Raw genomic sequence first — 14,891 nt, 5'->3', positions numbered from 1 at the left:
ATTTCTCCAAGCACGCATAGGACACATTGATTCCACAGTATCTGTAATGTGTAGTCATTACAGCACACTGCAGGAGATCATTCATGGCAATCAATGGCCACAAATTTGCCCCATTGAGAAGTTACAGCCCAGCATGCAGCCCAGGGTGATGATTGAAGTCTGTGCCTACTGGTGCCTGTGGTGTGAATGTTACTTGCAAATGCTGTACTCCAGTTGTGAAGAGTCAGCTACTGGCATGCAGCTCCAAATGCAGTTCTGCATGATATATTGAAAGCGCGTGGACAGACGCGTATACATATGCACAATAGCACTTGAATTTGCCTCAATAGCTATTCTTTGTTTCTTTCTATCCAGCTGGAGGCTTTCTACTCCATCTTTACAACAGAGCAACAGGACCACGTCAAGTCTGTCGAGTACCTGAGGAACAACTTCAGGCCCCTGCAGGACCTGGGCAATCGCAAAGTTTTTAAGTCTGCTGTAGAAAATGCATGGCAGAGGGATTTGACCGAGATCCTGGGAAGCCCTCATAGCACCGAGGCTTCAAAAGGTAAGCTTTGTTTTCTCTATGATTTTTAGATTTTTCTCAGCTGCAGCACTACTATAAAAGGATTTGCTTAATCCACGGAGCTCCCATAATTACAATTATTACTTACTTTTTCAGCGGGGAATAGTTGCTTGAATTGGTAGCTAATATTGCAGCGTGGATTAATGTTGTAAATGCACACTGTGCAGAATAGTGTTGACATTAAGCCAATGTTGCATGGACCAAGATCTGTGATGGAAACAGTCTTACAAGTCATACAAGTAAAAAACTGAAAAGCAGGAAAATGCTTAGAAAGGGCAAACTAAATATAAGTACTTCTATCAGGGTTTTAAATATGATGATGGGATTTTATGCTTTTTTTTTTTTTAAATGGGAGATGAGTGTTTAAACTATCTCGGTGGGTTAATTTCAATCACAGTCTACCTAAATATATACTGGCAAGATAAGTGGGCATTAATCTAAACCTGTTCATTTTATACTCGATTGGCTCAGTAAATGTTAACATGCTAATGAAAAACACTTAATTTTCAGATTTTTAAGAACTGAGTCCGTTCACTATGCAATATGGGCCCTAATTTGTGTGTGTGTGTGTGTGTGTGTGTGTGTGTGTGTGTGTGTGTACACACACATTGGAAACCAAGTCACAAACTACCCAGCTACATAATGATTTCGACTTAAAGTCTAACAATCCTGTGTGCCTGGGCGTGTGTGAAACTGTCTATACTGATCGATATTATTAAATGAAATGTGCAAAGAGGGCAGCAGATAGCTCAGTAGGTAGAGTGGTTGCCCCATGATCGGAAGGTCGGGGGTTCGATTCCCCTTAACAGCTACCCTGAGGTACCCCTGAGCAAGGTACCGTCCCTACACACTGCTCCCCGGGCGCCCAATGGCTGCCCACTGCTTCACTGAGTGAATGGGTTAAATGCAGAGAGCAATTTCCCCACGGGGCTCAATAAAGTACAATAATGTACACACTTTCTTCTTCTTCTTCTTCTTCTTCAGACTCGGTGCATACATGTAAATAAAATAATATGAATAAAGTGCTTTATTTAAATTAGTTTATGCATTGTTTGGATTTTGTTCCTAGATTCTAACGGATAAAAGAGTTTGTTAGCTGGCAAGTGTTGATTTTTGCCAACTGAAATTATAGAGGCAGATTTTATTTGCTGTATCTAACTAGCTAATCAGGCTAACATTAGCATCGTTAGAATTTAGAGAACATGAATCCTGGGAGATCAGGAACTAATCAGAGGGAAAAAAATATTTTTCAGCTGCTATTTTATGCACAAGGTGTTGCCATAGCGCGCGGCGCCGCATGTCTGATTTGGCATATGCCGGATGCGCTTCCTTACACAACCCCCAAAAGGATTTGTCTCTTCTCTCGGGATCAAACTGGTGATCTTTTGTTTGTTAGTCAAATATCTAAACCGCTACACTATGAAGCCATAGGGAACCAATCATAGATCTCGGCTAAAATCAGTCTCTCAGTAAAGGGACAATTTTATTGTGTTTTTTTTGGGTTTTTTTCTCGTATTTTGTTAGATAAAAGTCGAACAGAGGAGAAATCAGTAGTTTAATGTAATAATTCCAATTTCAGGAGCTTTTTGGGTAAAACTTGGCACATTTGATTCTCTCACTGATACAACTGATTCTTCAAAGCACATATTAATACCAGGCACGGACCTCATGCAGTGCTTGATCAGAGTATCTTTGTTTGTCTTTCTCTTTTATGTGTGCATCTTGCCGTGCTGGCTTTAACCGAACAGTACAGGAACTATGGAGACTAATGAGAAAGGCTGCTGCTCCTTAAAGTGGTGTTGTTGGTGTCTGGCAGGGAGAATTGATTGGGAATGCTTGTGATGAAGTTGGAGCACTCTAACGGGGCCGATCAGCAATCATCATTAATATGTGGTACAGCTAAAATAGACCCATACAAATTAAGTTGTGAAATTGCTTTTGTGGCATTATGTCAGTAGGCAGAATGAATGGGAACCAGTGTCTTTTAATTTTTTGTTTACCCCTCCCTCGTCTTTTTATTTATTTATTTATTTTCTGTTTTGCAAAATCGAATCTGCATTTTTATCAAAGAATATTTTTGTGCAAGAATGTATAGGCGAATGGAGGTTTAAACACTGTCAATCTCATCTGCAAGGATGACATCTGTCAAGGTTGTGCAACGGGGCCTGTTTGTCCGCGCACAATAAATGATGGCTTTGCTTGTAAATGGCGTATGAGAGCCAGGGCCGCGCCTTCACTGAATGCTCCACCGCTGTGGCTTTTATGGCAATGGAATTTGTTTGGCCATTACAAATGCAGAGCTAACCTTTCAGATGCAAAATAGAGATTGCAGATTAGTTTGTGGTGGTGCACTGTCATTGTTTGTCCAGTAATAATGCCAAGATATATAGGGCACTATTTATTTTATCTTTGGTGTGTCTTTGCATGTGTAAAAAAAACAACAAAAAAAACCCCCCAGCTCTGCCAAAGCCATACCCTCCATTTAAAATTTAATTAATTGAGACAATGGTGATAATGCTTTTTATATGTCTTATCAGATTGCTGTGTTCATTATATTCTCAGGTTAGGGAACTGATAGTATGTTTCGAAACTGTAGAAAATGACAGCGACAGTTTCCAAGAACCCACAATGATGCTTTAAACTTTCTTGTGTTGTCACTTACAGCACAGAACTGAAAAGTAATGAATGTATAAAGATATAAAGTGGAGAAAGGCTGCCATGTCCTTGTTCCGGAACAATTATAACCGAAGAATGTTTGGCATTTTACTCCTACAGTAGGCAGTTACTCGATTTTCACCCAGTCAGCCTTTCATTTTAATTAAAGGAGCATTAGTCTTAAAAAAAATCAGTAGGTGTTAAGATTATGGTTAAAGCTATAGACAGTGAGCATCACCGTTAAATGATTATTGTAGTTACTGCGTTGGTTTTTGGTGGTTGAGATGACTCGCATTACTCAGCTCGCCTGCAGAGTTCACAATGAATAGTTTTGTCCCCCCCCCTCATTGTGTTTAGAGTAAAATCCTTGTCTCCTCGATCATTCAATGCTGCAAACAGCTTCTTTTAAAAAAATACTGTAAAGGCTTTAGAAGTGAGACGCTTTGGAACTGCTGTTTGTTGACAACCGTCGATTCATCACCGCTCGGTAGACAGTGCCGGGAGAAAGATTCATGCTCTGTGCTGAGTGGTGTTGTAGACCGAGGTGGAACCTCTATGAAACACGAATTTTGAAGGTTACAGCGTTTAAAAGAATTCCTCCACTTTTAAAACAGTATGTACATTTTATTGTCAGCTTAAGGTTTTGTTTCCACTCGATCCTGCTCTGCGCCGGTTTTTACCAAGTGCAACTTTCACAAAACGAACACGTGCACATCTAAGTTTGAAATCAGTGCCTGGGTCGCAGCGTTTGCTCATAACTTGACTACATTTAAGAAAAGGTTGCTCAGATGACACATTTTTAGGAGAAGAATCTTTTTTTCTTTCTTTTTTTAAGTTTTCTTTGCAATATGCAGAACGGGAGAAGCTGAGATGGTTACTAATACGTGCGTGCTGATTGTTAAAAGGATGATGATTGCCATGACAGAAGTGATGCAGGCAGTAAAACCGCAGTGACATCTTCAGCTGCTATTAAATTATCATTGTTGAGGTTGACAACACACATCCGACAGGTTTATAATACATTTCGCACCTGTCACATCTAATCAACACCCCGAGATTTTCTTCCTTTTGTTTTTTCCCCCGTGTTCTCTTGACTGATTTCTTTCCACCCTGTCTCCCTTTTCTCCCTTTCACATATCGTGGTGCATAATTTGTGTCATAGCTTCAGTGTGCAAATGGAGAAAACTGTGGTGACAATTTCAATTTGGCAGAAACTCTGAGAGCACATAATCATTTGACACTATTTCCTGACTGCTGTTGCCCTGATCTGCTGAGAAGCATGTCCAGATTGTCCCTTACCCATACTGATGGAGCCCTGTGTAAATATCCTTGCTGCAGCCTGCACTGCCACCTTGAGGACGATTTACAGATTATCTTTTGTCTCCTTTGTGCGTAGTGTTTAATCTGACAAATTGGGTATGGGCATGTTGCTGCTAGATAATCTGTACCACATGCCCGCCACGCGGCGCTTGGTTCTTTTATATTTTGCCTGTGCTTTTTTTTTTTTTCCCCTTCTTCTTTTTTTTGGCATGAAAAAGGCACAACGCGTCCAGATTGACAATCTGCACACGCCGGAGGTTGTGCGTGACCCAACTGAAGCCTTCAGGAGTATTTTTGTTATTGAGTTACTTTAGCTTTGTGCACTTCTGGGTGTTTCTCAAGTGGAAATGGCTTTGAGTCAAAGCAAGCGGGATTTTGTAATAAGCCCGTTAAAAGGCAACCTTCATTCTACCCACACATGTCGACAGACAAAAACACATGTGGTCAAGCAGTCATCCCAATCACAGTCTTCCATCTTCACCGAGCTGTATTCAGTCAGTGAAAAAGTGACACCACTGTTTACTTCCTTGTCAATCTTTTTTTCGTCCCCCTCCTCCCCTTTTCTTTCTTTTCATGCTGCCTTGTTCTCATATCCTTCTTTTTTTTCCCTCTCTGGTCTTTTTAGTGTGCAGCAGTGCCCCAGTGAGCATGAAGATCCAGCCACTAAACCAGACGGCATTGATGGTGAGCTGGGAACGCCCTCTGACAGTCTACCACCCACCTATCACCAGTTACATGGTCTCCTACAGCTGGGTGAAACGTGATGTCGCTGATGAAAAGACCTTCACCAAGACCGGGGATCAGAGCATGGTGAGTGTGGCTGTTTAAAAGCTTTTATTTATTTATTTTACAATAAATGTTGCATAAACAGCTCCGATTGGTGTGCAGAGCCTCAGATGTATCTGTCAGGATCAGAGGTTGGCCAGATCAGTGACGGTGTGTATTGGAGGTGACAGGTTATGATGAACTCTGCATGTGGCTGTTGGCTGATATGAGGGCCCAGACACTCTGCTGTCACTCACCTGTCTAAGAATAGAAGCACAGGCCCGTCACAAACTTTGACGTGTCACACTGAGATACTGTATATATAATGTGTTCAAGATTGCAGCTGTGGCCTTTATCCAGGTGTAGCATTTACCCCTCTGTTTATTTGCATTTAGGTTTGAATCAGCCTCAGAAGTAGGCACCTCTATTACAGGGTGAACAAAAAAAAAAACGCATACAGACCGAGGCGGCGTAAACAAAATAATATATTCGCTTTTATTTTCCCAATTTAAAAAGCAATCATTTAAAAAAATCTTCAGTTTTCAGGCAGTACGAGCAGCTCTTTCAACAGAAACTTCTGTTAGTAACATATGCAGAGCAAATGTACCCTTTTAGATCTTTGCTCCACTGATCATATAATTCATCTCGCTGCCCTAAACAGTGAGTTAGCACACTTTGGTTCTTACTGTAGCTTTTCAGCAGAATATTCAGTGGTGTCCACAGATATATCCTCCCTCTGCAGGAGGTTGCACCTACAGGGCTGTTCTTTTTCACTCTATATATTCTTCTCTCTGGTCACATATTTTTGCATTTGTGGAAATCCAACACCCAGCTGTGCATCTCTTTAAAGCCCACTGACCCCCAGCTGTTTTTATAGTCTGCATGACTGGCTTTTTGATATAAACAGTGCAGAGGAGAAAAATCTCATCTCACCAGTTCAGAGACCTGGGATCAGTTCCCTGGTGGCAATGCTACCTCCAGCTTGGCGCATTCCAATAAACACAGTTGTCATGGGCTGGAAGCTCGTGAGGGATCTTGTAATGTTGCTGCACTAGCGACTCCTATTTGGTGTGGGTAACTGCACAGAAGGGGTGAGATCTGAGAGCAAGAGCTGGCTAATCCTTTAAGGTAATAACCCCCTTCACTCAAGCGTGTTTGCCTCACTTTGATGTTTAACCTTCACTGTGCAGAAGGATCCAATTGCAGAGTCTGGCACTGAAATTTTTTTAAACAATCGTTCTACAGGATGATTTCATGACATTATGAAGCAAATTTTGCAGCGTGGAACTTGCACGAGTTCGATGCCTCCGGTGCGCGCACACACTCTGTGAATAAGGAGACGCGTTGTGTTCAGCAGTTACACAATGAACAATGATTTGCATATTCATAGATTCTGGGAGAAAGGAGGAGGAGATGTAATTTTAAGAATTTTAAACCAGGTAATTGAACTACTTTGTGAGGGTAAAAACACTTCAGACACAAATTATTATTCCGCGCAGCTTATCTTTAATACTGTGTTTCCTAAAACATGCCTGGAGGAGAACTTGAGCTTCGAATGTAGCTACTGAAGCTTAGAAAATGATGGACAAGTGAGCTGAAATCAATATGCAACCAGGCTTCTGGCAGTCAAGAACTCCTCCACAAAATAAACTGTTATTCTCATCAGAAAACATACCATAAGTTAATATTATTCCCTTTGTTGAATTATTGCCGCTCATTGTGGACAGAAGTTCACATCTCACTTGCAGCAACAATATTTATACCTGATGTTACCCATAGCTTTCTCTCATTATTTGTGAATTTTGGCATCTCTTTTTAGCTCTCTGTTAATGATTACTGCACCCTGATGTTCTTCTTATATCTCTACAGTCTTCATTTTCTGTACTCTGTGGCCACAAAAGAGCAGCGCGTTCTCCATAAAGGCTGCTGCACTGTGAAAATGCTTACTTAGATATCAAGTGTCATCTAAACTTTGTTACGGAAGATGTATTACCCATGATGTGACTGGTGAACCATGTTGGGCTCGTGAGGCTAAGTGACTATTTTGCGTGGAATGCATTAATGTAATAACATGATTTATTTGTCGTGGTGAAGTGGGAGACCTGTAAATTTGCATTGTGCTTTGATTTCAAATGGCTGACTGAGAGAGTGATTATAGTGTCCGTGTGGTGCTCTGTCCGTGCAGTTACACTCCATTAATACAGTCGATCAGCCTCTTTTTCTCACATTATTCTGTCCACTTCTCCCTCTCTGCACTAAAGTCCTTATTTTGCTCACTTCATTTCCATTTCAATTTTCAGTTTCTATCTCTGGACACCTTTATCTGAATTATTTTGGAGAAATACTGGCTCTGCAACACCAGAGGCAATCACCCACCTATTCTGAGGGCACTTTGAATACAAGTTAAGCCATCTGCAACCTGCAAAAACACAATTAAATTAAACAGAAAATAACCTTTCTAAACAGCTTGGAAGTTGTGGGCCACAGACTATTGGCCAAGCAGTAGTTTAAAATGGAAAGCGTTCATTGGAGGCTATTTGAATTATTAGCATCTGCCTTTTCAAATGTGTTCATCTATTACGATGCAATTTCAGTTAGAATTGACAGTATTTTATGTGTGTTTTCTCTTACAGAAAGCAGTCATCACTAACGTTTCTCCTGACATCCTGTACCTGTTCAGAGTGCAGGCAGTGTGTCAACATGATCTGCGCAGTGATTTTAGCCAAACACTGTTGTTCAGAGGTATGTGGTCACAGCAGGTGTACTCTAAGGCCTTTGTTCCGTCTTCAAATGCACTAATAGATGAATATATAAATATTTTATGTCCCTCCCTCTTTTGTTTCACAGCTAATACGACAAGAATTTTTGAAGGATCTCGAATTGTGAAGACTGGGATGGTTAGTTGACCAGAAGATGGCAGTGCACATTTCTTTTTGCATCTCAGTGACGTTCATGTCATATTCTGTTGGGTAACCATTTCTCCCCCCCCCTCTCTGCCCATCTCCCTCAGCCCACAGTTTCTCCTGCGTCCTCAGCAGACATGGCTCCAATCAGTTCTGGTTCCTCCACGTGGACGTCCTCTGGTATCCACTTCTCCATTGTCTCCATGGCAACAGGGATGGGCCCCTCTTCTAGTGGCAGCCAGGCCACGGTGGCATCGGTAGTGACGAGCACCTTGCTGGCAGGCTTGGGTGTCGGCGGAGGGGTCATCTCCTCCATGCCCAGCTCTGTTTGGCCCACGCAGGCGCCTCAAGCCACTCAGAACCCCACTCGTCCATCCACCGCGCCCGCAAAGTCCAACAACGAGCAGACGCCACCTCAGGGCTCCGAGACAGACAACGCGTCTGAGGAGAATAATGCTCCGCACGAGGGTGAAGAGGAGGGGGAGGAAGGCGAGAAAGATGGGGAGAAGGAGGAGGAGGAAGAGCAGCAGAAGAAGAAGAAGGAAAAGACTGGAACTGACAATGGGGAGAAACAAGCAAACAGCACTCTGGCCAAAAAACCTTTAATCCCCACCCCCGCATCCACAGCCAAAGAGAAAGGAGAAGGGAAACCTACAGTTAAAGGCACCACAGTACCTCCGAGCACTGGTGAAGACGTGGAGAGCAACCCTACAGGTGTAAACCCAGTGTCCACTCAGGAGCCGCGTAATAGCAGCGTAAAGACGCAAATTCCCAAGAATTTACCTACAAAGATCCCCACTGAAAATGAAAATGCAAACAGCTGGCCTTTCTCTGTCCACACTGGTGAGCAGGACATTTCGATTCCTGTGTTGTTGTTTTTTATTTCTTTTTTTCCCCCTCCTCATACTGAAAAATCTTTTGAACTCTTGTTAAGCCTTTTTTCCCTTGTTGTCGGCTGTTGTGCCAGGCAAGACTTCTTTCCAAAGCACAGTTCTGTAAACACCACCAGCACTTACAGAGACCAGTTTAGCAGAACAAATAACTTGATATAAGACGCTAACTACACTGGTTACCATCTCGGTCAAAGACGGAGCCCCAGGCATTTGTGTCACTACAACACAGAGACCTGAAGGAAGAAGTAGGCTGTCTGCCAGAGGGACTTGCGCCTCAAGGAATTCCTTTAAGCATGTTTTAAAAGAGTTTGTTTCGAGGGAGAGCATTTATGAAGATGTCTTTGCCTCTTTTTTTTGTCTTATTTCCCCCTCAACAAACCATGAAAATACTAGAAGTGGCACTGAAAAATGTTAAAAGGCAGTTGCCGTTAGTGATTATCAATAACAATATAAACAAACAACACTGCGGTTTTCTTTTGAATCTGATCAACCAACCCAATCACATTGTTTTAATCATCTAATTAGAGTTAATCTTGAGCTCTTGTAAAATGTGTTTGTTCTCTCCTTGATTTGTGTTTGTGTTTGTTTTTGTTTTTTTCCATAATGACTTCTGTCTAGGCTTTTAATTTTAGGAAACAATTTATTTCGTGAACATTATAGAATTAATGGAGAAAAGCCTAGCATAGTGTCCCAGCGTTTAACTGAAGAGAAGACGCAAAGACTAACCCTACTCTGTTCCAAGATTTCCATTTTATCTGCGAACAAAACATCAGAATAGCCTTTAAATATATTCACGGAGGCACTTTATAAGAGCACAGATGAAACTGTATAAGTCGGTACGACATATTTAGACATTTAACATGTGTTTGTTTTGTCTTTCAGACAGAACCACCATGTCCAATGGGATGCCGCCACCTCACCCGGGGATGGGCAGGATGGTGTGGATTGTCCCCTTGGTGGTGGTGTCTGCTCTCACTCTGCTGTGCCTCATCATGCTGCTAATTGTGATGGTCTACTGGAGGTGAGAGAGAGTTCACAACCTCATTCCCGGGGCTCCATCTTAGTTTGTTAGAACAGTAAATTGCTATGATGAAGTGCTGTAGCCTTTTATTGAAAATAAAAAGCCTTATCTTTACTGGGTGTGGGGATGATGATGTCTCTGATTCCTCCTTTAGAGGTATAAAAATACAGCTGCCCCTCACTCACACTGGACCTCTTGAATGCATTTTTTTTCTCTGTTCATGTTTTCTACTAAGTAAACCACCTGCGTTTAAGTGTCCTCAGCATGGTTTGGGCTTAGCAAGGGTACTAATGCTGCTTTCTTCCCTTTGCTTTGTACATTTTGCCCATCACCCACTTGGGTGAGGGGCAGGAGACCTGAAGGCCCCGCAATGCCAGCATGGGTCCCAGCTGTGTCTTCATCTGCTGGGCTAATTTCCAGCCATGCTATTGGAGCCCGAGTAATTACACAGGCCAGGCCACAAGCACATGTCGGCTGGTTAATGAGTAACAAATGGCACTGTAGGCTACTTCCTCAGCTGGTCCTGTGTATATTTACTGCCGCTACTTGTAAAGGATTTTATTTGTTTATAGACTCTTTAGAAATAAATATTTGAAATGTGTTAAATGCATTTAAATGTTTTTTTTTTTTTTTTTTTTGATTTGATCGCCACAGCAAATGTTTATATCACCTTGCTGTGACAGATAATAAAACAGTGAGATATAATTAAAAGCGGGGTTATTGGCTCCACAGAGGTGTAAAAAACCAGAGCTGAAAGCAAGATGACTGTACAGATTCGGTTAGCGAGAGTTTGGGTATTTGAGTAGAAAAGCAGGGGCAGCTTTGAGATTTGAAATGGCCATCGCAGCTGCTGTTGTGACAGCTCAGACAGTTCACAGACAATGCCTGCTTCCCTTAGGGAAAAGGCTACGGTGAAAGATGAAATCAAGCCGTTTACTCCTCATCCTCTGCGTGGTCTCTCTTAGTGACACAGAGGCTAAACCCGTGAGTTTCTCTAGTTCCAGATGTTTTGTTCATTATCATATCGGCTTAATTCCACCATACATTTGATTTTTAGAGGCGTCTATGGAGAAATGTGTGGCCAGTGAATTATCTATTAAAGCTTCCCTGTTTGGGTTTATCTGAGGTTATGAGTCTGGTGTTAATTGCTGGTGTTGCCCATCTGGAAGCCTGTGAGGCTCAAGGTGTTGGCTGAAAACTGACGGATATAAAACCGAGAACAAACCCAGTCCCACCTCCTTTCTTTTCTTTTTCTTCTTAATTGGAATTCATTAATAAAGCTGTTAAACTGGCCTTAATGCAAGCTGCTCTTCTGAGAGTCAGGAAGACGACATGGACGATGCCGATTAGTTAGCAGGACCACATCTGCCCTCAAAGGAGGCCATTAGATCGGGAGGCTGCGACTGAAACCGGGGGGAGCGCTCCTCCCCCGTTTGTTTTCACCTTTCCTCTCTCGCGCTCTCTTTTCTCTCTATCAATTCTCTCTGTCACCGTCTCTGTTTGGCTCCTCTCTTTGTGCATTTTCTTTTTAAATGCAGTTCCACCTTTTTGTTTCGGTTTCATCTCTCTAAGAATGACTAGCATCTGCTCCCTCCTCTGCATGGCGTACAGGTAGGGTTAAAACTGGGGTATGTTAGCACTGGGATGAAACGTGGGTCTTATAGGACAGATTGCATGCGAGTTGGTATACCAGGTGTTCCGGTTCCTCACTGGTTGTTGTCAGTCACGCTAGAGCTGCTGATTATTTTTAATGCACAGCTGACCTTTTTACAAATCTGTTTTAATATCACCACATAAATAACCTCAATACTTACGAAAGAGCATGGCTGCTTGCAGTTTGTCACTCTGTGAACTCTGAACTTCAGGCTGTATGAAAATTTTGATTGAATTGTCCTGGCAGTATTTGCAAAGATCCAGGCTTTTTGAAACAGCTTTTTGAGCAGCAGCAGAGGCAGCAGCTGCTGCCAACAATGAGTATTTACTCCAGAAAATGCATCTTGAAGTTGATTTCCTTGTCCTCAAAGTCCCTTGAAAGAGGCCCTGAGAAGAGAAAATGTGTTTGGATTAGTTGTCTTCGGTTTGCATAAAGAGCCAAACTCGGCTCGGCGCTGCAGCGTGTCACCGTGAGTTGTTTACCTGGTCCCTATAGTCAGCGAAGGCTCTGTTTCCAGGAGCCACTCACTCTGTGTGCGATCAGCTGTGTCCTAACTTCTCTGGGGTTTTCATTAGGAGTTTTCTGCTGTTGTCATTCTGTTCAACATTTCTATGCTGATGTTGACGGACCGGATCTGAGAACAACCGGCTAACGACTCCCTCAATACACTTGGCTGCATCATTTGAGCTGATAGTGGGTGGGTTTACTGTGCCACATTCACTATACTTATCTCTCTGGGTCCCTGCAGGAGATTTTTCCAGACAGCTCACTTTTATGTGGAGGAGAGCAGCTCTCCACGGGTGGTGGCCAATGAGAATATCCCAGTCATCCCTATACCAGGTGAGCTATGTTTTCTATACTGTGCCAGAAATTTAATTTATCAGTTTTAACGAGCCAGCGTGTACTTTGTCACACATCAGACTGAAACGGGACTTGCATGAAGCCTGTTTGGTATGATTTGTATGTGAGGTTGTGGCTTTAAAAAAGTACTGTATTGTATTAGTTAATGTGCAAAAAAAAAGTTGGACAACAAGCAAGTTGAAGTTTGCTAAAAGTGATTTAAATGAACCAAAAAATAAAGTAATGGCTGAAGTGTTTTCTCAAGTTCTCCACCGCTTTAGGCTAACAGTAGCAGATCAGCATTTGTTTGCTAAAGGTAATCCATAAATGGTTCAGGTACATGATGGTGCCAGTGAAGAGGTAATTTATCAGACTACAAATATAAGGAATCACTGTTGCAGATGTTCCCATTGCAGAAATTTTGAGTCTGATCTAATAAATCTGTTTTTTAACCATAAAAAGATTTAAGACAAAACTTAAATTTAGTTTATTAAATCTGTTCTGTAACCTTAAAAATAGTTTTTTTTAAGACATAAACAGAGGACTAATGGAATCTTGACTGACTTTTATCGATTTATGTCTACTGATGTATTGCACATTTACAAGGCGTCATTAAATCTTTTCAAAGGGTTTTCTGTATTACCTTAATGTCTGCTTTGCAGTTTCTGTTCATTTACATGTGAATTGACTCCGGAAACAGCACTGTAGAAGTTGTGTGACTGGCTTTTCTTAGCCCTTATTGTCCCAGGCAGCAGTGGAGTGGCAGCTAGTCGATATCAGACTTTACTTTCACAGTCGCTTTAAGCTCAGGGACATTTCAAGGCTGTGACATCAGTCGAGCTATAATCATGATGCTAGTATTGACTCTGCATGCACTCTGTTTTTATTGCTCTTTCTTTGTTTCTTCCCTTGTTTCTCTTGTTGTTTGTTTGTTTGTTCCTCTCTTTTTCCCCCCACTATATTTTCTCTCTGCTTATCTATTTGTGTGTATTTGTAGTGATTCAGAAGTTTGAAATGGAGCCGTGGGACCTTTAAGCCCACCTTTTGTTCAGCTTTATGTCCTGTCAAGAATGGGCCTAATCAGCCTTAGTCTATTACACTTTCTAGCTGCCACAAAGCCACATTTCACCCAGAGCTACTCTGATGAACTGATCAGGCTGATAAGTCTCTTGACACTAATATAGATGGAAAAAAGACACTTTGATAAATGACCAGATTAATAGGCAAGAATTCACCTCTATGCTGTAGCCACTGAGGCAAGTAAAAGCCTCGGAGGCCCCAGCTGCTAGTGTGTATTAGTTAAGACATTGGCCGGAATCGGCAGCGATGACAGCTGGGTCTCCTGCACTGTCCCTGTGTGATGCTGACCAGCCTTATCAAAGATCTTTCATGTGTGATTTGGAGCTGATTTGGCTCAGATGAGACAGATGTGTCTTCCTGTACAGCTCAAAATGCCAAAATCTAGGTGTTTGTGATAGAGGTCACTTGGTTATTTATTTATTTTTTAAATCTTTTCCTTTTGTTAAAAATAATCTACCAGTCTCACTGATGTAGTGATGCCGCGTAAAAGTAAACAAAGTCACAAATTTCTTTAATTTCTGTTAGTGAGTAAAAAAGCGATGACATAATGGGCACTTGCTGTTTTTACTGCTTCCCCTGCAGATGACATGGAGGCCATCCCTGTTAAGCAGTTTGTGAAACACGTCATGGAGCTCTACAAAAACAACATGCAGGGTTTTGCTGAGGAGTTTGAGGTACTCTTTTGACACAACATTGTGAAGCATTGTTAACCCTCGCTGCGTACAGAGTCGTGTTTTACATCAGAGCTGGGTTTTGTTGGTCTGCATGAAGGAGCTAAAACATCCATTGTTGCCTTTTAGTTCTACTCTGCTTTACGTTACCTACAAACTAAACAAGAGGTCATGTATGCCAACATGCAGCTCTTTGATTGGGCAGTTTTGACAACTTTGTGCTGACAGCAGGTCTTGCAGTCCTTTACTACTCATTTGTATTTACAAAAGAAAAGGTCCTGAAGGTTTATTGATAAAGGAGCATCATCATGAATGGAGATGAGCGAGTGGAAAGGGTACGAAAAGCTTTTTAAAATAATTACTGTGTTGTTGCTGCGTTTTATGTATTTCTTTCACTTAGACAAAGAACCATAAAATCGAGCCAATCCAGTGGATCTGCTTTGCTTTCACGCCACAAACCTCGCCACACTCTGCTCGAGGGAAGAACTTTCCTCGTAGTCTTCCTCTGTGTAGTTTACCGCTCA

The 14,891-nt window shown here is 41.9% G+C and overlaps 1 protein-coding gene across 1 annotated transcript in view; it reads left to right on the top strand.

Annotated features, from left to right (window-relative positions):
- The window catches only part of LOC113022260 (receptor-type tyrosine-protein phosphatase gamma-like), a 110,108-nt gene that overhangs the window by 84,055 nt on the left and 11,162 nt on the right, over window positions 1-14,891 (top strand). The window contains exons 8-15 of the mRNA XM_026167464.1: window positions 355-547; window positions 5,166-5,350; window positions 7,939-8,047; window positions 8,153-8,202; window positions 8,316-9,051; window positions 9,984-10,122; window positions 12,525-12,616; window positions 14,279-14,370. Coding sequence (XP_026023249.1) covers window positions 355-547; window positions 5,166-5,350; window positions 7,939-8,047; window positions 8,153-8,202; window positions 8,316-9,051; window positions 9,984-10,122; window positions 12,525-12,616; window positions 14,279-14,370 — 1,596 coding nt within the window. The remainder of the gene's footprint in view (window positions 1-354; window positions 548-5,165; window positions 5,351-7,938; window positions 8,048-8,152; window positions 8,203-8,315; window positions 9,052-9,983; window positions 10,123-12,524; window positions 12,617-14,278; window positions 14,371-14,891) is intronic.

Source organism: Astatotilapia calliptera, chromosome 5, assembly GCF_900246225.1.
Source record: "Astatotilapia calliptera chromosome 5, fAstCal1.2, whole genome shotgun sequence".
NCBI lineage: Eukaryota > Metazoa > Chordata > Actinopteri > Cichliformes > Cichlidae > Astatotilapia > Astatotilapia calliptera.
This window is presented reverse-complemented; position numbering and strand designations above follow the sequence as displayed.